The sequence below is a fragment of the Calonectris borealis genome, chromosome Z, assembly GCF_964195595.1.
Source record: "Calonectris borealis chromosome Z, bCalBor7.hap1.2, whole genome shotgun sequence".
Classification (NCBI taxonomy): Eukaryota; Metazoa; Chordata; class Aves; order Procellariiformes; family Procellariidae; genus Calonectris; species Calonectris borealis.
This window is the reverse complement of record NC_134352.1, coordinates 72,882,858-72,909,738: the sequence shown is the minus strand read 5'-3', so window position 1 is coordinate 72,909,738 and position 26,881 is coordinate 72,882,858. Positions and strand designations below refer to the sequence as shown.

The window sequence follows — 26,881 nt, the reverse complement described above, 5'->3', positions numbered from 1 at the left end:
AGTACATTTTTTTCTGAAATAACTTTGTACGTTTCCCTTCTCTTCTGGGAAGACATATCACTAAAGTCAGATGGACTTAATGTTGTGCAAGTTGCAGAACTATAAAAGATTAAGCTGGAAGGCACATAGATTTGATCCCTCACTCCAGAACAAGCTTGAAACTGCTTAGCCCTCTCGAATACAAAGATCATGTAATGTGACTATAGGCTTAGGTAACGGGTAATGTTAATTTGAAACGTAATTACAGTGTCTTAAAAAAAAATAGTAATAAGCAGTTAGGTTTCCTAAGTAGTACTGCTTAGTTATGTTTCAAGCTCCCACTGCATTGCACAAGCAGTTCTTCACCATGGACATGTAGGGATTTTACAGGAGAAAAGACAGAATAGATGTGCTAAATAAACTAGTTACATGCATACTTGCACTGATTTTGACAGACTGTTTTGGGGTTTTTTTCAGCAATGTTGGAATTTGTAAAAATTACAGTTAAGATAAATACTCAGTTCAGTCAAAAAAGCCCCATTTGGCCACTGCTCTGGTGACCTGTCCTTACAGAGTCCACGACCACGGTCAGAATGTCATTTTACACGTTCACTATCTTCCCTGCTGACATGCTGCTTATCTGGCTGTCTGGACAGCCAAGTACAGCAAATCTGAGCAGCGCTGTTCAAACAGAACCCATCACATACCGTCATGGCCACTGAAGCAAAGCTTGCACATAGGAAAAAGAGAAGGTTTGTTTAAGTTTTTCTTTCCCTAACCAAAAATATTTTCTTAGAGCAGCAGCTCTTGCTGTCACTTTTTTATTGTATAGCTTCAGAACAGATTCTGAAGGAATTATTTATTAGATTGTAGGTTAGGAAAGGGGTAAGCAATAAGGGTGAACATAGGCTGTGTTTGTTTCTGTTTTATCCCCATTCAGTTTTTAAGTATCTCCAGAGCTAGACCTGATCTTTCAAGCTAGGATTCTAAAGATTTGTTGGACAGTTTTAAGAGTTTGTATCTGCTGTATTCTTTCTACACTACGAGTATTTAATTTGGCTTCCAAGATCCTTTATCCTTGAACTGTAGAGCTTTATGTAAGTAGCACAACATGCTGTAATATAGATCCCCGTTAGTTTTCTTTTTTTCTTATATAGTTATTTTGGCCATTATAGGCTGCAGGGATTCACCTGACCAAATATAGATGTCTACAGCTGATCCAGTCACCCTAGGCTCCTTTTCTAATCAACAGAGAAAAATAAACACATCCAGACTGTGATTTTATCTCATCCTGAAATAGATATCTAAAATAGGTTAGATGAAGGCCACTATAAAATGCTTATTTCTCTCCGTTAACTATAAAGGGAGATGTAAGTTTGTAGGCATTTAAAGAGTAGACCTCTAAAGATTAGAGGTGCGGGCATCTTAAGTTTGGTGAAGTAAGTCCCACCTAAGATCTTCACTTTCCTCCATTGGTGTTTATTCTTTCCTGCTAAAGCACTGGAACATTTAATCTCTTGTGCTCTGACCTTGCCCATAGCAAAGTAAGGAGACAAAGCGTTATTTTTGCACTGATTTCTATTGATTTAAGGATTTATGACTGTAGGCAATTTCCAGGAGAAGAGTCTGCCACTCTATGGAAGGATTGTGTTAGCTGAGAGTCAAGTCTACACTCTTACTTGCACCTGATTTCCAAACTTAACTGTCAAAACATCAGCAACTTCACCTTAGGATTACAGAACTTTATCTAAATCTTAACAAACTTTTTTTTTAAAATCAGTGGAAATATCACGTGAAGGAAACGTCAAAACCCCGTGAATTCTTGCTTTGACAGTTAAAGATGTGTGAAAGCCTAAGATTAGCATGTTCCCTTTCCATTTTCAGTATTTATCTGGAATTAGCAGTATTTTTTTCTAGTGGTAATTTGCAAGGAAATCACTTTTGCTTTTTCCAGTTTACAAGTGGGATGTTGCCTGCACACTCACCACAGAGATAGTACAAATGTCAGCTGTATGTCAGCATCATTCAGTAGAGATTTCCACCCTCTCAGGTAGTTTTCTGTAGGTGTGGAAGTAGATAAATGCATCTTCTCCATTCACCACATTTGTTTGTCTGTACTTTAAACAGTTTTCGCTAATAGCCATGGGAGCAGACATTAATTTAGTGAACTTAGCTTAAAAGTCCGATAGCTGCAGATAACTGAATAATCAATTCTGGCATTTTGGAGCAAATGTATAAGCATTATCTGAAAATACACTTCACATTAAATGCTCATTTTTGAAGACAAATGCATGGTATTTAACCTTAAAACTTAACTGTCTGTAGGGAGGAGGGATTGTTTCCAAAGAAAACAATGCCTGATTGAGAAGCAGTAAGACCTCCTGAAGGAGGGAAAAGAAATTAAAACGTCATTGTAAAATATGCCCCCTCTAATTTACTTTTTATTCTGCAGTAGCAAGGCAAGAATATGGCCCCATTGATGTAAGTGCTGCAGAAGTGTATGGTGATTCCTATTTATGTCAAAAATATGAAAGCCCTTGGAATTTTTTGGAAAATGGTGAAACTTGATATCATGCCAGTTGTGCAGCAAAATGATGACCTCCATACGCTATTAGATCAGTATATGCATATACACATACGTGTCTGTTTAATAAAATTTTGCTAACAAGAAAAGATTGGCTATTATCTTGGGGTTTGTATACATATAAAGGTGGTTACATTTTGTTGGATATCAGTCAAAGTTTCAACTGAAATGCAAAAAACAAGAAATCAATGTTTTTGAGCTTCAGCTCACAGACATGTAAAATGTTAGTACAGGAATACAAGAAGACAGCAATGGAGGGAAACCTTAATTTTCCCTAGCTCTCTTACAGCAGAGTGAAAGAGGATAGAAATGAATAGTACTTTCAAGAGACATTCTTTATATATGCTCTCCTTATTTTGTTACATAATGGGCAACCTTACATTTTGGTAGATTCAAAAGATATTAGTGAGATTAAGTGACTGCTCAGGCTCTGGAATGTGGCAGGAAAATATTATAAGCATAAGAAGTAACGTTTATGTGAAGCCTACGTTCTCTATAATAATGTAAGAATTAGGAACGCTTGCTGTATTTGCTCAGGTGTTTTTGTAATATGCTTTATTTATATTTTCCATAGTGCATCCCCTCCGAAGCTTCTCACAACTCCCATAATCTCTGCCAGTCCCTCTTACCAATGTGAAACATCTCTAACCCTTCCTAGTCCCTCTTACTAGAATTTATTAACCTTCCTTTGCCCTCCTGCCTCCGACCTGTACTGACCCCCTGAGACTGCTCTTCCCATCCTGGATTTGCTCTATCCATGCTGTAACACTGAATGCTTTTACCTGAAGCATGGGCCAGGGAACTGAATCTTGCCTTTGCTGCTCCAGTCTTGAACCATTTTATAAGCAAAGATCCAGGAGAATTCTTTCAATCCTTGACATCAGTCTGTAGTTTTATGACCTTACCAGCTTCATGGTTCCATCTTAGGGGTAAATTTTCCATTCCTATGCCACAAATCATTTTAATCTTTTCTTGCTGACCTTGTAAAATGCCCTCTCTGCATTGTTTACTCCTGTCGGTGTGTTACCCAAGTGCTCTGGACAGTTTCAGTTGAGGTAATTAGCTTTTGCTTGCTGAGAAATCTGCTTCAGTTATTCTTCACTTTGCCTGTTAAACACAGGGGTATATTTCTGGGCCAGAATAAATGTCCCATTCTGTGTTACTGAAAATTATGTTTCAGGCTTCTCATTTAGAGGCACTGCTGTTAAATCCCGTCAAAGCAGTGTTACGTGCATAGTACCAGCCAAGCCATCTATGTAGTTGCCTAGTGAGCTAACCCAGATGGAGAATAACCAAACCAAAAAATTATTTGCTGTTTACCTGCAGCAATAGCTCTGCTTATATGACACAAAGAGAAACACACAGGTGAGAACAGATTGTTCTTAGAGGGGTGGGACTGTTTATGAACCACCCCGGAATTGCACATGAGCTGGGACTGCACATGTCTTAGAAGAAATGCAGGCGGAATAACACATGAGGGAATAGCGATATCATTTTTGCCTGCCATCTTTCTATGTATTTATGAGTTTTATTATTAAGCTTTTAAGTTATTATACATAAAGTTTTCTAAAACTGAAGTTGATTTTAAAAGAACTGGAAATCTAAAGTGAGTATAGTGCTTAGTTTAAAAATAAAGTAAAAATTATATATTGTTTGGGTAATTAATATTTTCTATTTAAAACAATAGTATAGTGACTTTAGAAAAAGGTATGGCTAGTTTTAATAACAATCAGTAGTATGTCTGTATTTTATTAGGCAGTTGTTTAAGAAGATAAACAGTTTCATCCAGATTGCAAAAAAAGATGTCTTTGAAATTGTGTAGATAATTTCTTAATTGATTTTCAGTTTAAGTCAGTATTACAAGACAATCTGTTACCTGAAAATAATTACAAAGGCCTACTATTAATAACACCCACTGAATCTGTTCTAACCTCTTTCACAGTGACAATGAAGAAGGTAAATTCGGGGTGTTTTTGTTAAAATTTTTAATATTTTTCCTGCCTGACTTCACAAAAATATTTTCACAATCTTTTCCCAGTATTTCCCAATGCAGGCTACTGTGTGTGTATATGCAATAGACATTGCCAAACGCTTTTCAGATTGGTTTCATTTGAAGAACTTAATGCTTTTGCAACAGCAAAAGTACCAAACAACTTTTAAGTCATTACTAGTGATTGTCTTTTGCAAGTGCTGTATTTTCAGATCTTATAGTCACACAGCTGGCCACATCAGTTCCATGGATAAAATTATTTTCCGCATTTTTATTGCAGGATTCCAGGACTTCATGCTCCAAATATATACTGTCCAAAACATCCAGCCATTACAGAAATCTTTTTTCATATGATGAAGATGTTTATGTGATGATACATTCTGCATTTTATTATTCTTATTTGTTATAATAAGACATTATTTTCCATTTGCAAAGCTGAGATATGACCTGGAATTCTTTGGATTTCAGAATCTACATAGATTTGTCTTGTTTCAGCTTTAAATGTTATCAGAAACAGGTTAAGTCTTTCTCTGTTGAATGTTTGAATCTAGAATTAGTTAACTGAAATTTTTTGTTGTTGTTTTTCTGGTGTTCGTATTTTCTGAGTCTTGAAGCTGTCATCCACACGATTTCCTTACAACCAGTACTTACGGTTAGTCAAGTCTTTTGTGCTAGGTTTCCATAAAGCAGTGTTAGGCAACTTAATTCCCTGCTTTTTTACTTCTCTTACCAAGCATGAAAACACCTCGGTAAGTGGAGTGAGAGCTTGCGGTTTGCTCTTAACTGCTGAGGTTATTGCTTCCAGCCTGAGCTCCTGTCACAGGGGCAATTAAAACTGAAGTACCACCTTATCTGTGTTGGGTTCCATTGCAGGGCACAACCTTAAAATGAAACAAGTTATTCTTAAAAAGTGATTGTGGAATGGCAAATGCCCTTTCCATCTCAGAGAAACAGAAAGTGGCAGCAAGAAGCCCATGGGCATTTGCATCGGGCAAAAGAGCGTTGCCAGCAGGTCGAGGGAGGCCATTATTCCCCTCTACACAGCCCTGGTGAGACATCTGTAGTGCTGGGTCCAGTTCTGAGCTCCCAGTACAAGACAGATGAACATACTAGAGTAAGTCCAGTGAAGGGCTGAAAAGGTGATTAAAGGCTTAGAGTATCTGGCAAAGGAGAGGCTGAGAGAGCTAGGATAGCTCAGCCTGGAGAAGAGGAGATGCGGGGATCTTATGTATAAATACTTGAAGGGGGACAGGAGGGTGAAGCAGATAAAGCAAAGCTCAGTGGTGCCCAGTGGTAGGACAAGAGGCAATAGGCACAAAACTAATTAAAGGAAATTCCACTTAAACATAAGAAAAAGGTTTGGGGGTTTTGGTTTGTTTGTTTCTTTCTTTTAATGGTGAGGGTGTTCATACATTGAAACAGCTTGCCCAGAGGGGCTGTAGAATCTCTATCCTTGGAAATACTCAAAAGCAAACTGGACAATGTCCTGAGCCACCTGTAGTAGTTGACCATGCAGGGAGCAGGGAGGTTGAATTAGATGATCTTCAGAGCTCTCTTCCAACCACAACCATTCTGTAATGGTGTAAAATTCAGTATACCTATGTGCATAGGTAGGCTACAACAGGAAAACATTTATTTTCCTGCTATTAACACTCCCAGCCTGGAGAGCTGGGAGGTGGGACCTTCTCTGAGGTGGAATTTGATGTTTAGCATTTCCAGTGATAAAGATGTCTACCTGAGTTATTATAAGTAAACAGTAGGAAAGTTAGAGGCATCAAAGGATAAATGCTCTTTAAGAACTAATTATTTTTGTATGATAAAGATTCTTCTTTCCTCCTCACTCCCACTGTTAAGACCTAGTCTACAATGATCCCTTTGTTGTATAGTTCTTTAGAATTTTTACTTCTTTAGGATTATATGACTGGGAAAAATTATTAGGATTTTAGTTCAGGAATTCAGTATTTTTAAAATATTGCCCATTTCTAAAATAATCTGAAAATTGTGTAGGTAGTTTTTATTAGTTCTTATAAAGTAGGTTTATATGCCAGTGGATTAATGAAATTACTTGCATGTTCAGAGCTTGTATTTGTTTAGTTTTTAACAAATTATATTCTGGAGACGTTTTACAGTTTCGTAAGATTTATAGGGCTGCATTTAATGGCAGTTTCTTTTGCCTGCTCTGGAGCATGTGCCATGGTGGTTTTAAGTGTGCTGTGCATGTTTGACAAGTTAGAAGCTTAGCAATCCCCATCAGTGCTGAGCCACGCTGTCTAGGCTTTGTTTTTGTTGGCTGGTATCCAGTACCATGCTATAAAATACATTTACTTGACAGTAGAAAGTGGAGAACCACATTAACTACAAAGTTTAAAAAGGCTGGCTAAACACATGCAATAAATATTAATAAAAGAAAAGGCCACCCACCTTTGACCTTCAATATTTGTTATTAGCTTTCTATGTTTTAGAGTTACCGTAGCATTTTGAGCATTACATAACAGTATGTAAGAATCTCTTACTTAAATCAAACAACTTACTACTAACCCTGTATTGGTTATGTTGGTCGCTTGTGGCAGGGACCATGGACGTAATGCATTATCAGAATTCTACTTTGTACTTCAGAGTTACCTGTAAAAAGATTGTTGTCCTTTAGTTGTCTCGTAATAAGCAAGCCAGGTTTATTTGTACCTGTTAGTAAATGAGAAGGTATAATGTTTTATGTATATCTACGTAGAAGGAGGATGTTTTACAGAGGAACCTTGTAAAGAATGGTCAGTTGATTCATGTAAACTTGTCTCACTCAATTTTTCTTCTTAAATAAGAACACAAAGCAGAAAAACAGCTCAGAAGAGAGTCATCCATCATCTTGTAGTAAAATGAAGTTCTGATTCATGATGGCTGAATGGGCTTCAGAATCTTTTCAATATTTTTCATGTTCTGTGCCTCATAACATTCAAAAAAAAAGGGATCTGGACCAAACCAGAAATGGTATGGAACATGAAATGGGAAGTGATTCAGGAGTCACTAGAGCTGATACGTAACCATTCTCTTCCAGATTAGATGGTTCTCATCTCCCAAGTTATAGGGCTGTATCACACCCCTAATTTCATTTTAGCTGTGCTGTATTTCTCTTGTTAAGACATTAGTGGTTCCCATTTTGTCAATTTCATGTGCTGTATTACGTAAAAAGAAAAAAAGTGTATCTATAGATACTTTAATGGTAGATGGATGATAGCGGTTGAATATTGAAAAATTGATTCGCTTTGAGAAGAGTCTATTCCTGTTTTTTTGAGAAAGGAGAAGTAGTAAGCTTGGGGGGGAAAAAGGGCTAGAAAAAAGATCATTGTTTAGTGAAATACTAACAGGATGGTGCATCCTGCTAGCTCTGGATGCATTTATTACATAGGTAACACAAACACTGTTAAGGCCTGTCTTCAGACTTGGACACCATCCCTTTAAAGAGTTACTAGCTCTCAAAAATAGATACCTTTTTCCCCCTAGTTAGTCAGATGCACATGCAGGTTTTACATTTGTGTTAAGATGTATTGTGGCAGATTGCGCCCACTTTTGCTCTCTCGAGTCAGAAGCTCGAATATTACAGAGTTTCTGTGCTGGCTGCTAAATCAGACTGAATACAGTAATCACATGGCGATTCAAAGCCACATGGAGAATCATGCTGTGTCTATAAAAGAACAATACCCTTAATGTCTGAAAATGAGTTTCTCTGCTGACCAGAAGGGTGACAGAGCTGTGAGATGTTGGCGTCAAATACCAAGTCCTTATGGCTGTTGTAGGAGGAAAGAACCAAGAGTGAAAATCAGCTACTCTTCCGTTTCTGCAGTCAGTGAGTGAAAGGTCAGCACTGTGTGAGGACAAGGGAAAAACAGATACAGAACAGGGTGGAAGAATTAAGAATTAAAAATAAAAATGCAAAAGTCCTGAAGGCCTGCAGTGCTGTGCCTGAAGCACTTTATTGTTCTCCTTCAAATGCCCCTTTAACTTGCCATTTGCATTATACCCATGAAGACCCTGGAGCAGTTAGCCTGTGGAAACCACTGGTTATCACACTGCCACCAATTTGTACTTCCTTCTCCAACATCCATGTGTTGTCACTCCTTTTACATTGTATTCTGCTCTGGAGAGGAACTTTTATACATTCACATATTCGTTCATGTGCTTAAGCTTGTTCCTGCTACATTGTGACTTTGATCCACTATTTGACAATATGAATATTAATTCTAAGATCTAGATGAATCACCAACTAACTATCAATATGTTGCTTTATTTCAGAGTGTTGTGCGTTGCCTTTGGCATCCCAAGCTGAACCAGATCATGGTTGGTACAGGAAATGGTTTGGCCAAAGTGTACTATGATCCTGTCAAAAGCCAGAGGTACGTAATCATGATTAATGATTAAGAACATTATATTTTCTCAAATTTAGCCTGATTCTGTGGTTCTATGCTTATACTAAGGATAAGAAAAACTGGTTTAGTAGCATTTGTTTTGCAGAGTTTAACTTATTTAGTAACAGTAGAAAGAAAAAAAAAAAACCCAAACCAGTTTGTTTCTGAAGAGTGGCACATTTTCCTCTGGGCTTTTCATGGGGCAGTGTGCTGGCTCTTCTACCTGAATTTACAAACATTTTCATTTTTTAATTGCATGAAATCTGCAGTAAGAATAATCAACTTTTCATCTGATCTCTTGGAGGTTGCTGATGTGCTGTTATTGGAAGGATACTTACTGTATTTAGTCATACTTTTGACGTCTTTTTTTTTTTCTGAAGTAAAATTCTTGTTCAGAATCATTAGCTTAAACTTCAGTGTCTGTGAAGTAACACTGGAAGACCCAATTTGAGAGGGGGCAAACCAAGGAAGCACATTCCCATCTTTCTGCTAGTCTTCTCCCCCATGTGTGGATTTTGCCTGTACATCTAATGAAAAGGTAGTAGTGATTCATCAGAAGGTGACTTGTCAGCCTGGAATGAAAAGAAGAGGACTTAACTAGTCTATAAATACTTCTTTTGCAATTAATTTGCTTTTACCGTCTGGATTGGCTGGAGAACTGGGGCATGCTTCCTGGCAGCAGAGGGGAAAGGCACACTTTATCTGTTCTAAGTGGTATGAATAAGATGTTCTTCCCCTATATGCGCTCATCTTTGTTTCACTGCTATCCAAAACCATACTGTGTTACAGTTTCTGTATACTTACTGTGACCTGGACACTTGGATGTGAAGATAAACTCTGGTTTGCGAGGTTATCAGAAATAAGTTGTGTTTTTCTGGTCTTCGTCAATTTAGAGAACAAGACAGTTGGTCATCATTGTTTGGACCTCTCTCCAGAGGGCAGCCTGAGTCTCCTAGGCACAGAGCACAAGAGCCCTATCTCAGTTTTGTGCCCAGTTTGTTTCCTGGTACTTGTCATGAGGAGGAAAATACCACCAGTTTATTACCAGTCTTGCTGTAGCCAGGCATAATTATACAGTCTTCCCCGCTGCAGCGTTACAGACACCGCTAGTTAGATAACTGCCGCCTCTGCTGCTTAGGAAGAGAACTAGAGCAAATCATTGCCCGTGTTTGGAGAGAGGCACTTTCAGTGTGCACACCACAAGTACTGTGGACAAGTGAAGTGTGAAATGAATCTTCCACCCTTATTTCCGCATGTCATATGAACTGCTCTGTAACAGAAACACTAATCTCTCTACCCTCCTTCACATGTGCATGGACAGGCAAAGATATTTAAAGTGCTATATAATTTTGTTGAGACTATGTCTTGAATGAAAAAAGGTTTCTGTTTGACATAAACAAACCAACTGAACTGCTGTATGTTTCCTCCTAGGGGAGCAAAATTATGCGTGGTCAAAACAAAACGAAAAGAGAGACAAGCAGAGACTCTTACACAGGATTACATTATAACACGTAAGGAATTTAAACATATCTTTCTAGCAGTATCCTCAGCTTTTTCTCAGGTTTGAAATTATTTGCAGATCATTTAGTTTTGTATTTTCCCCTCTAAAAAGTTGCAGTCTTTCATTAAGTATTGATCATTGGTGTGAGATGTTAGTGCTTCATACAAATTTTTTGGTAGCCTTGCACAACCAGAAGGGTGTATATTCTGTATGCTCTGTAAAGGTGTAAATAATGGTTGATTTCTAGATCTGATGCATCTGAAAGCCTGAAAGGACAACTACCTTAAAAAACAACAACAAAAAAACCCCACACCTCCAAAATTTTGCAGCTTTCTTAAATCTTCAGTTTTGCGTAACTACATTGGTGAGTGTAGATGGGTTTAGGAAGTGTTTTGCCACTTGGGAACATTAACAGTACCAGTGGCAGAATCAGAGACATTTGTCTTGAACAAATTCCAAGTAATTTTTCAAAATTTAGAACGTGCCCAGAGTTACATAGGGTTTTAAATAGCTTAAATATCTCTCTAGCCTCAGGATTATACTTGTATAAGACCTTATGTTCATATTAAGGCTTATTGATGCATAAGAAATAGTTATCATTGTTACTAAAAAGTGTTTAGTGATCTGCCTTTTCCCAAGGGCAAATTTTACAAGGGGACTGACTGAGAGATTTTGGGCCTCCCCGTTAGCATTGCCCTATGTAGTGTTTCCTCATGTGAAATGAGAACAGTCACACAGTTGTGCTGTCCTGCTTCTCTTCATTCCCTTCCAGTTCCACAGTGTTTGGATGCAACTCAGTTTTCCAGTAATCTTGGTCTTAGAAATAGCTAAAACCATTTCTGTAGAACAAAGTAGTTGTTTGGCAGCATAATAAAAAAAAAGAAAGTTTAGAAGGTTAAAGTCTGGGCAGTAACCAGGCCCATATCAAGGCACTTTGGTTCTGGGTTCCCATCTCAGGTACTTTGCAGCCACAGCTGTCTCCTACTTACCTCACTGCTGCAGATGTCCAGCTCCAGTTTTTGGGTAGCAGTGGGTAAAGTAGCAGCTGGCAAAGATCAGGGATATTTATCTCCTTTGGGTGCTCTTCTCAATCCATCCTTACTACAGCCTTGACTATATCAGCACATGATCTATTATCTAAATACTTTGTGCGCAGTCGTTAGTGTTTATACTGTAAATAGCTTTTGTGATTTTTAAAAAACTTTCTGCTTGAAATTCAACAGAACTTGTGTATTCAATGACATTTATGAATGCTATTCAAAGAGTTAGGTCCCAATTATGCAAAGTATTGGAATTCTATCACTGAGTTTTAGCTGTTTAACTGTTTCTTCCACATCATTTTGAAACTAGATAAGGATACTTCCATATAAAGCAATACAGAAAAATGTTGTAAGATTTGCTTTGCAAATTTTTAAGTTTGTTGCATATTTTGGAAACTTTTCAGAGGTTAGATATCTGTCTTTTAAGCTTACAGATAGAACTGGAAAGAAATGAAGATCTCAGAAGTCCTTTTGCAAAGTGAACCAACCCCTTTTTCCTTCTCTTTCTCCTCTTCTTTTTTTTTTTCCCCTTCTTCCCCCCCCCCCTTTTTTTTTTTTCCTTTGGACTTCTAGCTGCTCTTGAATCTCAGGATTGCCTGTAATGGCTATTTAAAATGTAGGAATGTTGTTTTAAGGGATTAGATATTACTTTTAAAACACAGGGATATGCAGTTTGGGTTTCCCTTAGGCAGGCTCCACAAATGGCAAAAGCTTGGATCTGTGCATTAGTCACCTCAGATGTTTTATGCAAACCGATCAAGCCTAGTGCTTGCCAGCAAATTGTCCCAGACATTTCATACTTCATGAACTCTGCAAAAATAAACCCAAAACATTTCTTTCCAAAGATCTACTGCTGTGTCAACTGGCTGTGACTCCACTCAGTCTAATAAATTGAGCAGGCTTCCAGAAATAAGCTGAAAAATCAAACTGGTTTCTGGATGTTGCCTTCCATTTCTTCTGCTCGATATAGAGTGGGTGCTCCTAAATTTAAGATTTCGTTGGTTGGTTTTTGTCTTTGTTGGGTCTTTTGACCCCAACACAATTTCCCACATTTTGGGAAACAGCAGCAATCAGCACACCTGAATGTGAGAGCTAAACCTCACCACAAGAAAACAGTGTCCCTTAACATGACATTTCTCTGTTGCTGACAAATGTGTCTCTTCTCTGAGTGGACCAAAACCATTACGGTGATTGAAGATATGGTAGCACGTTTATGAGAAAATAGAAGTTTTAAATCCTGATAACTTAACCAGATTGTCTCAGTTATGGGTATTCTTCCAACCTTGATTAATCTCATAATTTAAGAAAGAACATGATTGTGACTTCATATGCAGAAACATTACATTTTGGGTCATTGAGGGGATTCTGCCCCTCTCTATGGAAGATCCAAGAATGCATCTAGGGTTTTGTCATGCTCTTAGAGTATTAGAAAGCTGTAGAGACACACGAAGTTCAGAAAAGAGCAGTCGGTTGGTCACAATGCTGATGTTGAGAACTGAATATACATGAACTGTGCAAACTGTGTATCAGATTGAAAGGAACCCTGGAAATCTGGCTGCTTTCATGTTTGAAAAATTCATCAGAAAGAAGCCCTCTAAAATACACCTCAGCAAACCACTGCTTGCATATAGAAGAACTGGGAAGGCTGCTTCTGCCACCTTTTCCAATGCAAGGAAGAATCCTAGTTTTTGTCTTTGTAATTAAAACCTTAAAAAAAAACCAGGAATTTCTAACATCTTTTTTTTTTCTCCAAATTGTGACCCTTCAGCCCATGCGCTTCCGATGTTCCGTGAACCACGACAGCGAAGCACCAGGAAACAGCTGGAGAAGGATAGGCTGGACCCCATGAAGTCTCACAAACCTGAACCTCCAGTAGCAGGACCAGGTAATTAGGCATATCTTTTCAGACTGTCGTATGCCAAAGGGACCGTCATGCTTGGGTTCTACACTCTTTCGGATTTGCATTCAAACCTTTTTGGGTGGCAACTCTATTATATATGTATAGGCAGTGTCCAGCACTGTAAGACGTTGGTCTTTGATTGGAATGCTTGCCTGGAATAAATTAATAATCATAATGACTTACTTTAAGTTATATAATCAGTAAAACATTTACATGAATGCAGGTCTAAATTAGGCTCTACCTGTAGTATTAGATAACTTCTTTGTATCAGATCACTGTTACAGACACAGTACAACACCTCTTTGTTTATTTCTTAAGTATTTTTCTCTAAAATACTCTTTTCTTTTCTTTTTTTTTTTTTTTTGCTACAGGTCGCGGTGGACGTGTTGGAACTCACGGAGGTACCTTGTCATCGTATATAGTCAAGAATATTGCACTGGATAAGACAGATGATAGCAACCCTCGAGAGGCTATTTTACGTCACGCAAAGGAAGCGGAGGAGAATCCATACTGGGTTGCTCCAGCATATGCTAAGTAAGGAACCAATTAAAAATACAAGTAATATTTCTGGAGGCCAGTGGGAGTTTGGTAAAAATAGGGGAGACACATTTTTAATGGTATACTTCGCCTTTTCTGGATTGCTGCCATGAATATGTAGACCAAGAATATGCCATACTCTTTTATGAAGTTAAGAGTTTCCAGGAGGTTAAATTGTTGAAATTTGAGATTTCCATTTTTAAAATGTACCTATCAGTGCTAGAAAATTACTTTAAAACTTTCTAAGTCGATTAGAATTTAGAATCTTTTCCAAATCAATGTCTGAAATTGCAATATACCTTTTAATAAGGTACTGTCCCATTGACAGACTGGGGTGATAAGTTTTCCAATATGCCCTCTAGTTCTGATTGATTCTTAGGTTAAACCTTCAAAATATTTACTTGGTGTTATGACAGTGTATTTTAGATGATTTCTCAAATGTCATAAGCTTTTATTTCAATTTTTCCTACATAAGGACCCAAGTACCTGCTTGAATTATCTTGGTATCAAAGGTATAGCAATATTAAAAATTGCACTGATAAAATCTCCTACCAAAAATCCAATGTAAAAAAATAAGTGTTCAGCTGTTGTTACATAAATTAAAGAGCCTCCTCAAGATTATGGTACTAAAAATCTTGGTAATCCCACAGGTGGTAACTTACTTAGTTTAAATTGTATGTGTGAGTATGTGTTACAATGAAAACTGTGCAATATGCTTCTACAATGCTTTCTACCAAAGCATTCTTTTGTAGAATTCTTTTTCTTCTAAAAATAAATACAATTCAAACCATTAAGTAAATACATTCACAATAGTACTAAAATAAATACTAAATAAATGCATTTCATACTAATGAACAGAAACTACCACTTTAGAAATTACTAAAATTTTCACATTTTGTTATTATCATTGATGTTTTTGTTACACAAAATAATTTATGTAGTATAAGTAGTATTTTCCAAATGCATAAGGAAAAGGTTTTGAAGAAATGAAATAGTCTGCACAGAAGTCTGCCAATAACAAGCTCTTTTTTCTTGTTTGCACCCCAGTGTTTTATCTCCTAAGCTGTACGTTCGTTAGTACTTTACTGACCGTTCTTTCTTTATTAGTGAAATAATCACCACCTCTTTCCAGAAACTCAAAATAGAGTAAGAATCATAGCTGTTTCTAGTGGTGACACTTGTTTTCTGACTTGACCCACGTGTTCACAAAGATAACTGAATAGCAGCTGAAGACCCAGCCTGGCTTTGTCTGGGTGATTAATAAGTATGGCATTTGATGTTGTACATCAAATCAATGCATTATAATCACCCTTGGTACCAAAGAAGGAATATTTGAAAGCCTGATTGTGTAACAGTTGTTGCAATGAATATGCTAAACATTGATTTTTAATTGTTTGAGAGTTTGTGTTTGCTAGAGATGAAATTTACTTTGAATGTGTAGGCACCTGGTTTTATTTGAGATACGCAACTATCCATTCTCAAAAGTAAATACAATCACACATTCCATCAGGTAGATGGATACCTCAGTATATTTTTGGCTCAGTACCTTCACTGATTGTACATTAAGTTTCATCCCTGACACCTGCAATGTAGTAGACATGGAAGTTTTAAAACGTAGCTGTATTACAGAAGGCTTACTATGTCAGGTGGGCAGATCTCATTACAGTTTCTTGTTAAAGATGTAGCTGCAGGGGGAAGAAGAGAGCTGGCTGAGAAGTGGGGAGGATGCAAGTCCAGACTGCCATTAACTTACACACCAGACGGTGATACGTATGTGGGGGAATTGGACTGCAGCCAACAGCATGCTGCCTTGATGGTTTTGTCAGCTGATAAATCTCATGTCTGTGAAAATGTCATTATCTTTGCTTTAAAAGCTTGACTTTAAGATGTATTCTATGCAAAGTGCATTTAAAAAATAATAATAATAATTGCTATTATTATTATTATTATGAGCTAAGACAGTGAAATGCAAAAACTTTCTTTATAATTGTGTTATGTTCTTAATTTTCAGAAATGGAGGTCTATATTAACAGCTGCAGACCAATGGCAGTCATAGGTTTCATTAGCTGCTTGCCTGCACACAGAGATAATATAGAAAGCTGTGTTAATTATATCCTGTATCTGACTTTACAGGGCATGTATGTTTACCCTGTATGTAAAGCACCTTTACAGGTGCATTTTTAATAAAATATGCAAATTACAAGTAACTTTTAACAAATGGCAATATAAATTATCGTATAATACTGGATTGTAAGAGTATCCCCGGTGGCCCTGTTAAAATCAGGAGTTCATAATAACGAGCAGTATACAAACCTAGGGAAGCTGGCTGCTTTAGCTATAGCATAAGATATACTATAGAGTTAGGAAAGGTGATGTTCTGATACATACTGTCTTAAGACCTAAAAAAAATACATCCAGTATGTTTCATTTTCTAAAATAGTGGGGTTTTTTTTTTACTGCTTTATTTCTCTGCCATCAGTTTTTCCACATTTCTTGTAGTAAATTTTCACTTAAGTATGGTATAAAACAATCCACTTGATCTATCTCTTTTTTGACAAGGCTTTTGTTTTTGTGTTGTCTAATGGATGGTTATTCACTTACAGCTTTTCATTCTCCTTCTTAAGAAAATGTCTAAGGAAACTATAGTTACTTAATTTTCCTCAGTGACGGTTCTTAAATAATTTTAGACTGAGAAGACTAAGAAACACTCTTTTTCTGGTTGATCAGAGTTTTCATAAGTCTGATTGTGATGACGGTGTTAGAGTTCGTCTGGTCCCGCTTCATACGGACTAGGTCATTCTAAGTCAGATAACTGATTTCACGTTTTTTTAATTGTATTTTCACTTCAATAATTCTTGTAAGAGATACCTGCAAGATTACTTTTGCTGTTAGTTTACACATTACATGTAAAAATATTTCCTTTTTGTTGGATTTAAAGGTGCCTAATTTGTTCTTGAAGTCAAAAAGTAATTTACATTATTTATCACTTGAAAATTTTTTCAAGCTTGTTATCATTAGTCTGACCTTTCTGTTTCTCCTAAAATTTGAGCCAGAAAAGGAGGGAGAAGTACGTAAAAGGCAAAAGAATGGGTGAAAAAACAGATGCTGCTGAAAAGGATACTGGGGATGATAAGAAGTACATGCTGAACCAGGAGATGACATGTCACAGAAGCCCAGTGTGAACAAAGTGTCAAAAAAGATGTGATCAACACAGCAGAAAAGTCATAATGGATGAGGAGAAAGAAAAGATCTTGAGATTTTTCAGGAAAAAGCTTGTTAGAGACCTTGGCAAGAGCCATTCCAGTGGAGAGAAAGGAAAGGACAGATTGAAGATTTCAAGTAAAGAACTACAGGAAAGGAACTTGAGGCATCGGTTGTAAATGTTTGAAAATTACATTCTTTGTGAGCTGTTTGTTTTAACACAGCTGTACAGAGATACTATAATGACTTCAGATGTCCCTCTGAAGGAGCAGCAGGAATTACTAAGCACTGTAGCTGAGGGCCTAATCAGGCCCAGATGTAGCTCTCTTCTGTTCCACAAGGAAGGTGAGGGTGAAATTTCCCTCCCCACCAAGGTAGATCGGAGTTCTTAGAAAATACCTTTCATTTTAGTGATGTTGCCCCTATTCTGCTGTCTTTGTCATTGCTGCTTGTCACAGGCAAAAGGGAATGACTTGAAGCAAGAGCCTGTAGCTGTGCTGTGTTCACTGAACTTCTCGATGGCAGTGCCAGTGTGCGAGGTGTTGGTTACGCAGTGGCTCAGGTATCTTCAGTTGAAGAAGCAGGACTGACCAGGATGTTCTGTAACGGTGATTTTGTTGGCACATGTTGGTATATTTAAATCTTTTTTGGAAATTGGTAATTTTGAGAGGGAAGCCGCTGAGATTCAGAGAAGAGGCAGGCTAGTTGGTGGGGTAAGGAATACAAAGGGGCCTGATGCTGAAAACCTTCATTTTTCAGTCTGGAAGTAGCCTTTATGACATTATTCTGGTTTCCAAGCGTGCTTGAAAGTTGTCTTTTTTTCTTTGTTTCAGTGCAATATAAACACAAATTTCAAAAGTTACTGCGACATGAGTCACATGCTGTGATACGCAATTGTCATCTCCAGCTGGTTTAGATGTAGCAGCATTTTTTTAGCTGCTAGTCTATGAACCTCAGATGTCAATGAGCTGCTTTTATTGGATCCCTGAAAGGTAACTAAGAAAAACAACCCATAACCAGAGGGATTATGGTGACTCTAAAGCAGTCTGCGTGGCCCCTGGAAATTTTTTTAGGGGTGTGGATATCAGAATATGTTGAAAACCACTGAAATAAAGAGAAGCACACAGTATGAATAAATCATCTTCGTTTGTTTTCCCGTTTTTGTTTGCAGCCTGTTAGTGTAATCCACAATAGGAATGCATTTGTTCAGTGTATGAGATACTGGTTTCAGCTGACAGTCATGTGGAAACACAGGATCATAGAATAATTTAGGTAAGAAGGAACCTCCAGAAGTCATATAGTCCAACCTCCTGCTTAAAGCATGTTCACTAATATCAGGCTGCTCAGGTCCAATTAGATTCGGGTTGTTCGGGGACTTGTCCAGCCAAGTTTAAATATCCTCAAGGATGGAGGTTCCACAACACCTCTCTGGGCAGCCTGCTGCAGCAGTCTGGTTGGCAGGCATGATATGCACTTGCTAAATTCATGCTGGCTGTTCCTAATCACCTTGTTGTTCTTCACGTGCCTGGAAATGCCTTCCATGGGGATTTGTTCCATAGCTTTCTCAGGCACTGAGGTTAGGTAGACCATCCTGTAGTTCCCCAAATCCTCCTTTTGCCCTTCATAAAGATGATGATGTTTGCCTTTTCTAGTCATCGAGAACCTCCCCCCATCACCATGACCTCTCAAAGGTGATAGAGTGCCCTTGCAATGACATTGGCCAGCTCCCTTAGTACCTTTGGATCCATCCCATCTGATCTCATGGATTTGTGTATGTCCAGTGAGCTACGTACTCCCTGTCTCTGTCTTCCTCTTCTATCAGTAACATCTCACTCCCTCCCAAAGACTCTGCTGATAGTGTAGGGGTCCTCGGAGGCCTGAGAACAGACCTTCTCAGGGAAAACGGAGGGGAAAAAAAAAGCACCAAGTATCTTGACCTTTTCCATATCTTACGCTAGTGGGTTACCTGCCCCATTGAGCACGTTTTCCTTAGCATTCCTTTGGTTGTTAGTGTAGCTATAGAAGCCCTTAGTGTTGCCTTTCACTTTTCTTTTCAGTTTCAACTGCAGTGAACTTTGGCTTTCCTAACTTCGTTCCTACATGTTCACATAATTCCTCTTGGCTAAGGCTGTTTCTGCTTCCTTTATGTTCTTCCTTTTTGGGGTTTGGGATTTATGTCAGTCAGGAGATTCCTGCGCATCCATACTAGGCTTCTGCCAGACTTCACCTTCTGCACACGGGATGGAATGTGTTTTGAGGAGGTTGTCCTCAAAGATCAACCAGCTCTTCTGGGCCCCTTTGCCCTCCATGGCAGTCTCCCATGGAGGACTAACTGAAAATCCCTAATTAAGGGACTAACTGAAAATCCCTAACTGAAATCAACCCCCAAAGTCAAGGGTAAATAAAATTGAGAAAGTTGCTTAGGAGTAATGAGATAACGTACAGCCTGCACCCAGGGACCATGTGCCAATAGAGTCCTGCAGTAGGACCATATCTGGAACATCTTAGTATACTCCTTACTTGCATGGCAAGTTTGGAGGATGGAGGAGAAGGCAGGCTGATAGAGAGATCCTGTATATAAGGGAAGTTGTCTTTGACTAGTTTTGGTGACTTTAAATCTGTTTTGTGCCACATATTTAACAAGTGGAGAATCCTGCTTTTTAATAGCTGATGGCTTGCTATTACTCTTCGAAGTCAGTGGCAACACTGAATTATGCCTATTGTGTTAAGTAAGGCAGATGCAATTTTGTTAAGGTTTATGCATTTTGTAGAGCCTGCCAAATAACAGTTGTTATAATAATAGTGTTTCATGTCCTTAGACTGCTGTAAAAACATTAGTTAATACATTACTGAGATGGTGACTGCCTTGGCTGTGTTTTATGCTTTGTCGTGTCTGTTGCAATGAGAAGTCGAGCACAGCCATCATCAGAAAACCAGTAGTTTCAGCTCTGCAGTGATTGTGCTGAGAATTAGGTTGGAAAAGGGGACCATGCGGTGATTAAAGTGTAGAACAGGGGAACTGAATGTCCAGACAGTTTATTGAAATGCTGCTTGATACTGTGTTCGTTTAAAAAGTAATCAATAATTATTTTTATAAAGTTTAAGTGTTATTTAAAATACAAGTAAACAGTGGAGGAATAGATACCATCAAGCTTGACTGTAGGATACACTGTGTTCTCATATAAAGATCATTAGTTTTTTTACGTTATGGTGGTGCTGGATAAAGTCTCTGGAGGAGAAGCTTTTTTCATGCATAGGCGAAGCCAGAAACCTGGCTTAGCTGTTCTGTTTCCACTTACTGGCTGCTGTCATGCTACAGTGTATCAAAATGGAGGTTTATTTTTTTAAAATAATGGAATCCCGATCTCACAGTGGGAGAAGACCTGTGGCTCCGTTTTTCTAGTATTATATTAAATAGATTTGTTCCTCTCTTCTGTCTTAATTTTATTTGTGGAATACACAGATAATGATTGCGAGCTGGTGAGGAAATAATACTTGCAAAAGATGTGTGTTTGTTATGCTTGTTCTTTTCCTGAGAGCTGCAAGTTTTTTCAGTTCTTGGAAGGTTACTTGATACGTTTATGTTGAAAATGAAAAATGGGCAAGTCTAGGATGCTCTTTTTTTAAGTATAGAAGGGATGTCATTTGTGTCTAGTGCATGTCTAATACAGTTTCTGATACAGAATTGTAGTCTGACCACTATTTTACTCTTTTTAATGTTTTCTAGAACACAGCCAAAAACAGTTTTTGCAGAAGTGGAACCAGAAGATGATGAAACAGACAAGCCAGAGTGGAAAAAACGTAAAATTTGAAAAATTTGGTTTAACGAATAATTTTAGTGCATTTGAAACAAAGTGCAGCATTTATTTCTTTGTTTTGGGTAGTGGATCAAAATTTGAAAGCAAAAATTACTTCAGTTCATAAAACTTGCTGCAGTGTAAAAAGGGATTGTTGTATTACACTGGATTGTAATCCCACATTGAATTTTGTAGTAAGGATTGAATTACACTGTGCAAAGAACTCCTCTCTATGTCAGTTATTTAGCTTCGTGATTTAAGTGAAAAATATTTCTTTATAAATAGAACTCTAGTGAATTCGTTATATTGCCAAATGTTTTTTTAATTACTGCCAACTTTACAAATGCTGTGTCATGACAGTGTTCAATGACTTTTAAGTATATAAATAAAATAATACAGCTTCTCAGACTCCTTTTTATTTTTTCTAGTTAAGATCTAACAAATTACCCCCTTTGTTACAAGTGTAACAAAGTTTACACGTTTATTTAGATTAATTAATGTGGAATAATCCAGTTTAGTTCATTTGTGTGTACACACAAGTTCACACTTCTCTGTGAATGTTGGAAAACACATTTTCTAATGTCTATCTTTATTTGAATGATGTTCCTTTTAAGTATGTGTAGTAACTCACTAGTATTTTATACAGCTTTTATTTTTCAACAGTGTGAAATTGGAATGGGCAATTATATGTTTTGGTTTAATAAAAATAACATGCTTATTGCCTAGTTGATGCCGAATTTTGTTCAGGCTTCCTATCCCTATTAGTTTGTATTGATAAGTGTTAGGATAGAGCAAAGCTGTGTATTTATTACCACGTGTTTGTATCTATTGACTTTGTTTTATGCCTGAATTATGTATATCCTCTAAAGACTGATACTAAAGTAGTCTCTTAAATACTGAAAGTTTTCATTCTTTAACACAAAATTGCAATTCTGTATGTCATAAAGTGAAGGACAGATTTAAAACTAATGTCCTTTAGAGAAGGAGAAAGGAACCTATGTTAGTTTTAGGCATTTATATTGTGATTGAAATAATACACAATATGCTAAGTATTGTGATTATAATAATATACAATATAGCAAGCACTCTGCATTTCCACGAAGAGTAGAGAGTAATAGACATAATAAACAATCAAGCTTTCTTAATTATTAATAGATTCTGAAGGCATATTTTAAGGCTATATTTAGGAAAGCACTTAATCACCTTCCTAACTGCAAGCATGTGGTCCTGATAGTCAGCAGAGCTTAGATTTTTTTTCTTTTTTTAAGCATTGTTCTGCATCACTATTTCATTGTATGATTTCCTTTTCCAAGCTTATCTTTCTTTTTCAGTTATCATTTTTATATTTTAGGGAAAAGTCAGCCTGACTTCAAAAGGTGTAATGAGCATTGGCATAACATTCCCACAACAAAGTATTTCCACTGCTTTCACTCAGTGTATCTTTTGGTAGGAGTGGAACCTCACTAAATAATCCACAACTTGACTTTGTCCCTTGTAAAAATATTTTAGTACATACTTATGTAGAACAGCAAATCAATGCTTAATTTACAATTGCAGCTGTAATATGTAGAATGAAGGACTTAATACCTAGGTGGACAGTAAATGGAGGAGAAAAAGAAGTACCAGATGAAGAGCAGCGGTTGTTAACGAGACCTGCTGAAGACCTCCCTCTGCAATGTCCCCCTCAGCAAATAAACATTACATGGCATTGTTTCATTTAAGGCTATTTTTTGTCTTTTTTTCATCCAAATAATACACTACAAAATAAAGTATTTTCAAATAAATTTCTATAAAATCTTGAATAAGATTTTTAAAGGATTAATATGTCCTTGGTTTTAGGCTGAATATTAACAGTTTATAATTTCTATTGTTAGTTGTTCACTGGGGCAGTGTGGCTTAGGGAGCAGAGCTGCCGGGAAAGGCAGATGAGGAAAAATGTTGCAGCTGTTCTCTGAGCTTGAGGGGAGCTTCTCCTTTTATGTTATTTATTCATATCAGCTAGATCTTGTTTCCTCATTCTTGAAAGAATGAGTTCTGTAAGTGAAGCCTGCAAAAGTTCTGTTAGAATTTCTTTAAGAGTTCGTCATTGTTAGTTACAGTGATTAATTGTCTTGAATGACTGTTTTAGCAGCCTAGAATTTAAAACAGTGCCTGTGCAGATATGTATTAAAAAGATTTAGAACTAACTTAAATTATACTTAAACTTTAAGTCTTGGCTTGCTTTATTTGCCATAGTCCTTACACTGGATTTTCAGGCATGCTTACCAACAAGACAAATCTTAATGCATTTTTAAAAGCAGTTTTTTAATCTTGAACAGCTCAATGGTAAAGAGTTAACCCAGTCAGGAAGGAGATATGAACAGTCTGCTTAACCATACTTGGGACAACAAACTCTGACTCTATCGTTTGAATTGTCCAGGGAAAAATCTTAACGTTAAAAATATTAACATGATTAAATATTTGGTATGAAAGACGGAACTTTACATGTAAACTGTAATATTAGAAACTATACTTGTATTAATTTTTTATGAACCTAATTGTTTTTTTAAACTTCACGAAGGACCTAGGTTTTAGTAATTGCCAAATTGTAATCTTGGTTCTCCATGTGTCCATATTTAGAGTTAATGTGGCCAGAATCCAGATGGCCTTTTGTTTCCATATTTCTGAAACAAGGTGGGCTTTTTTTTTTTGCTTGCTTCCTTAGAATATTGCTTACAGAGGTGCCACAATCATCATTCTGGCATGCAGAATGGCTTCCATGGTGCTTTCTCCAAAACTGGATTTTTCCCTCCGTGTTCTGTGCAGCTTCTAGATGTTTCATTATAGCAATTTATGGTCTTTTGTCCTTTGTGCTAATGATTACTTAACACCAGCTGTTAAGTACTACATGCCTGTCCACAGGACCAACGCTTTTCCTGCCAGATCATTGTAGCCCACCAGCTAGTGGTCAGCCCGGTTTCCCATTCTTCGTTTGTGTTGCTGCCGCGGGTATAGAGGTCTTAATTTGACTCTGTAGTCCTTTGTCTTGTCCTATCCTCCTTATACCTTTGTCCTATCTTCTTTTTAAAGTCTTCTGCAACAAGTGAGAAGATTGCTAAGGCTGTCTTCGAGTCCTGGCACTTTTCCTCTGGCTGTTTGCAACTACTTTATGATTAAGTTCCTCTCTGGTCTACTTCCTATGACCTGTAATTTACTGAAGATGATACTTTTGCCTCTGGTTTTTGTGATTGATAGCAAGAACTGTGAATTTGAGCCCAGAGGCCTCCAGTCATTGGCTCATTGCTTACGATTACGTGCCTAGTTTGGTGTTCTTTGTCACGCCTGCCTTTTCTCTGTTGGGCTATAGAAAAATATGTATTATGGGAAGAAAAACCATGAATCCTCATCCTATCAGTTCGATCTCATGCTGGACCCTGAGGAGCATTTTGCAATGAGTGGCATTGCTGAGCCAAAGTGCCATCTCTTGGTTAGATCTTTATCCATTAGTTTCTTTGACCTCTGATGCCTTTGGGGGTGTCCAGCTTGAGACATTTGTAGCTCACATCCTCCTTTAATACTGAATCATTTGAATTTTGATGTGGTCTGTTTGTCACAATAGTATTGCAAAATCCCTCTTCTATTTCCTCGTCATATTAAATGCCTGTATGTCCTCCTAGCCTGCCTCTCAGCAATGGGAACTTACTGAAAGTCCTACAGTTACCCTCATTAAAAATAAGCAGGCTTGTTCTGACTTTTTACCACAGGTAGGCTAGGATTTCATGATGTTCTGTCCCCTGTTGTTGATCCCTGAGCTCTTCTCATCTGTCGAACTGTTTCATGCATACATATAAATGAAGAGCTGGATAGTTGGCTAGCAGAGGTGTCCTTATGCTTGCCTAGTGTTGAAGCACAGACACATCTTATTATATCAGTTTTTAAATCTGCTAGGATTTTTGGCTAATCCCATTTAAACACAATTTTGTATATAATATGCACTTCATCCATCCTCTGGGACTCCAGCATCTAATTGCTTCATGCAGTCTGGATAGCTCTGAAACACAAGATATTTTGCAGAGAAATATCTGCAAAGGTATTGGAGCATGCTGACAGTCTCCCACTTTGGCAGCAGTGCCTTATACTCAGATCAGCTTGTTGGAATCTCCACAACCTATGTGTTGCTTGAGTGCCTTTATGATTTTTTTTTTAATGGCTGATGATCAGACAGTATGTTCATCTTGTACTCTGAGAGATGACTCAAAAGGAGGCTGATTCAGAAAGCGTAGCCAATAAGTCTCTCTTTTTTTTTTTTTTTTTTTTTTTTTTAACCTTAGCTATCATGCAGGGGTATTGTATGTCAGGGCTAGTACTTACGATTTTTCTTATTCTTTCAAAAAAGTATTCCTGCAGGCTTTGGACTTTTTCCTTGTTGTATCATGAAATAGTAGATGCAAACAGATGAATACCAGTAGATAAACTGGACTAGATGGGTCCTTGAGAAGTTACGTAGTCCATCCTTGACTCAAGTTACAGCTGTACCTGAACAGTTCTGGCATGTTTATTGAATGAGCTCTTTAAATGCTCCCATGGTAGACACCGCACAATCTCCCTAAACAATTTGTTCCAATGCTTCATTCTTCTTAGTAGTAGAAAATTTTTCATAATCCCTAAGAAAAACATCCTTGCAACAATTTAAGCCCACTATTCCAATCCTAGGATTGAATTCCTACATTCACACCTGCCAAGAGCTGTGGTACCGCAATGACATCTGTGGTTGCCATGCTTGTGGTGACTCTGTTGCCCACACATGGACTTCCTGAAACTGAAGCATGATGGAAGCAGCAATGGAAGTTGGTTTATGATGTTCCCCTTTGCAGCAGCTTTTTATTATGTTTGAATTTTATTATCTTCTCCTGTCTCCTCGTAGGCTTTCAGTTTCCCTGTATGGTTTATGTTTTCTGGCATATCATCATTTATTTGCTTTTCTCTGCCTTGTTCTGATTGTCCACATTTCTAGAAGTGTATTGCCTGCAACGTGTTCAGTGTTTCAGATGAAGCTACCTTTTTAGCATTACCGAGTAAACAGGAAAAATGTTTGCAGGTCTCATTGCAGTCATTTTTTTTCTCTGCAGTTTGGCATTACAGATTTGTGTTTAGGTTCGAATCCCTCTCAAACTCCAGAACCTTCACTGCAAAGCTGCTGCCCAGCCAATGCACTATCTAGTGGTTATGTATTATTCTCAAGTATTGGATTTGGTCCTTTGTACTGAATTTCATCGCATTTCCTCAAAATGTATCACCATTTTGTTCAGATTATTTTGAATTTTCTCTTGGCCCCAAGGTGCCTGCAACTTTTTAGAGCTTCTAGTTGTCAGCAGATTTAACGAATGTATTCTTTGTTCATTCAGCTAAGCCACTATTGAAGTTGGTGGTTAGTGGCAAATCCATAAGGTTTACCATATGTATGGGAGGGAAATGTTTCACACTGTTAATTTTCTGAAGGGCTCATAAGCTTCTAGTTAATGTACTCAGAAATTTTTGGAAAAACAGTTGGCTTTCCTAGAAATGGCTGGTTTCCCTTCATGTCCTTTGGTTTCAAGATTTTTTTAATGGCTCTGTCCCTTTGTGTGCAGCAGGAATCCTTCTGACATTAACAGTTTTAGATGTGGGAGACCCCAAGACCTCCTTGTGTTCAGCATTTCAATACTCCACATTCTGAACATATTTCCAGCCTGTCCCAGTTTAGGTGTTTTGATACTGAATTCTCACTTACTTTAATTCTCCTTCTGTAATAAATAATGTCATCTACTATGATCTTGTATAATCTGTGAATTAGCAGTAGGGCTAACCGCGCACCTATAGGTATACATCTGGTCTGATCTACGCTGGGATTGAATTCCTACATTCACAGCTGCCAAGTACCTGCTGTGGTACTGCAATGAGATCTGTGGTTGCCATGCTTGTGGTGACTCTGTTGCC

The 26,881-nt window shown here is 37.6% G+C and overlaps 1 protein-coding gene across 1 annotated transcript in view; it reads left to right on the top strand.

The window, feature by feature from the left end:
- Positions 1-22,642, top strand: part of WDR70 (WD repeat domain 70) — a 138,820-nt gene extending 116,178 nt beyond the window's left edge. The window contains exons 14-18 of the mRNA XM_075136564.1: positions 8,838-8,938; positions 10,382-10,461; positions 13,260-13,376; positions 13,763-13,925; positions 20,857-22,642. Coding sequence (XP_074992665.1) covers positions 8,838-8,938; positions 10,382-10,461; positions 13,260-13,376; positions 13,763-13,925; positions 20,857-20,941 — 546 coding nt within the window. The 3' untranslated portion in view covers positions 20,942-22,642. The remainder of the gene's footprint in view (positions 1-8,837; positions 8,939-10,381; positions 10,462-13,259; positions 13,377-13,762; positions 13,926-20,856) is intronic.
- Positions 22,643-26,881: the final 4,239 nt, after the last annotated feature.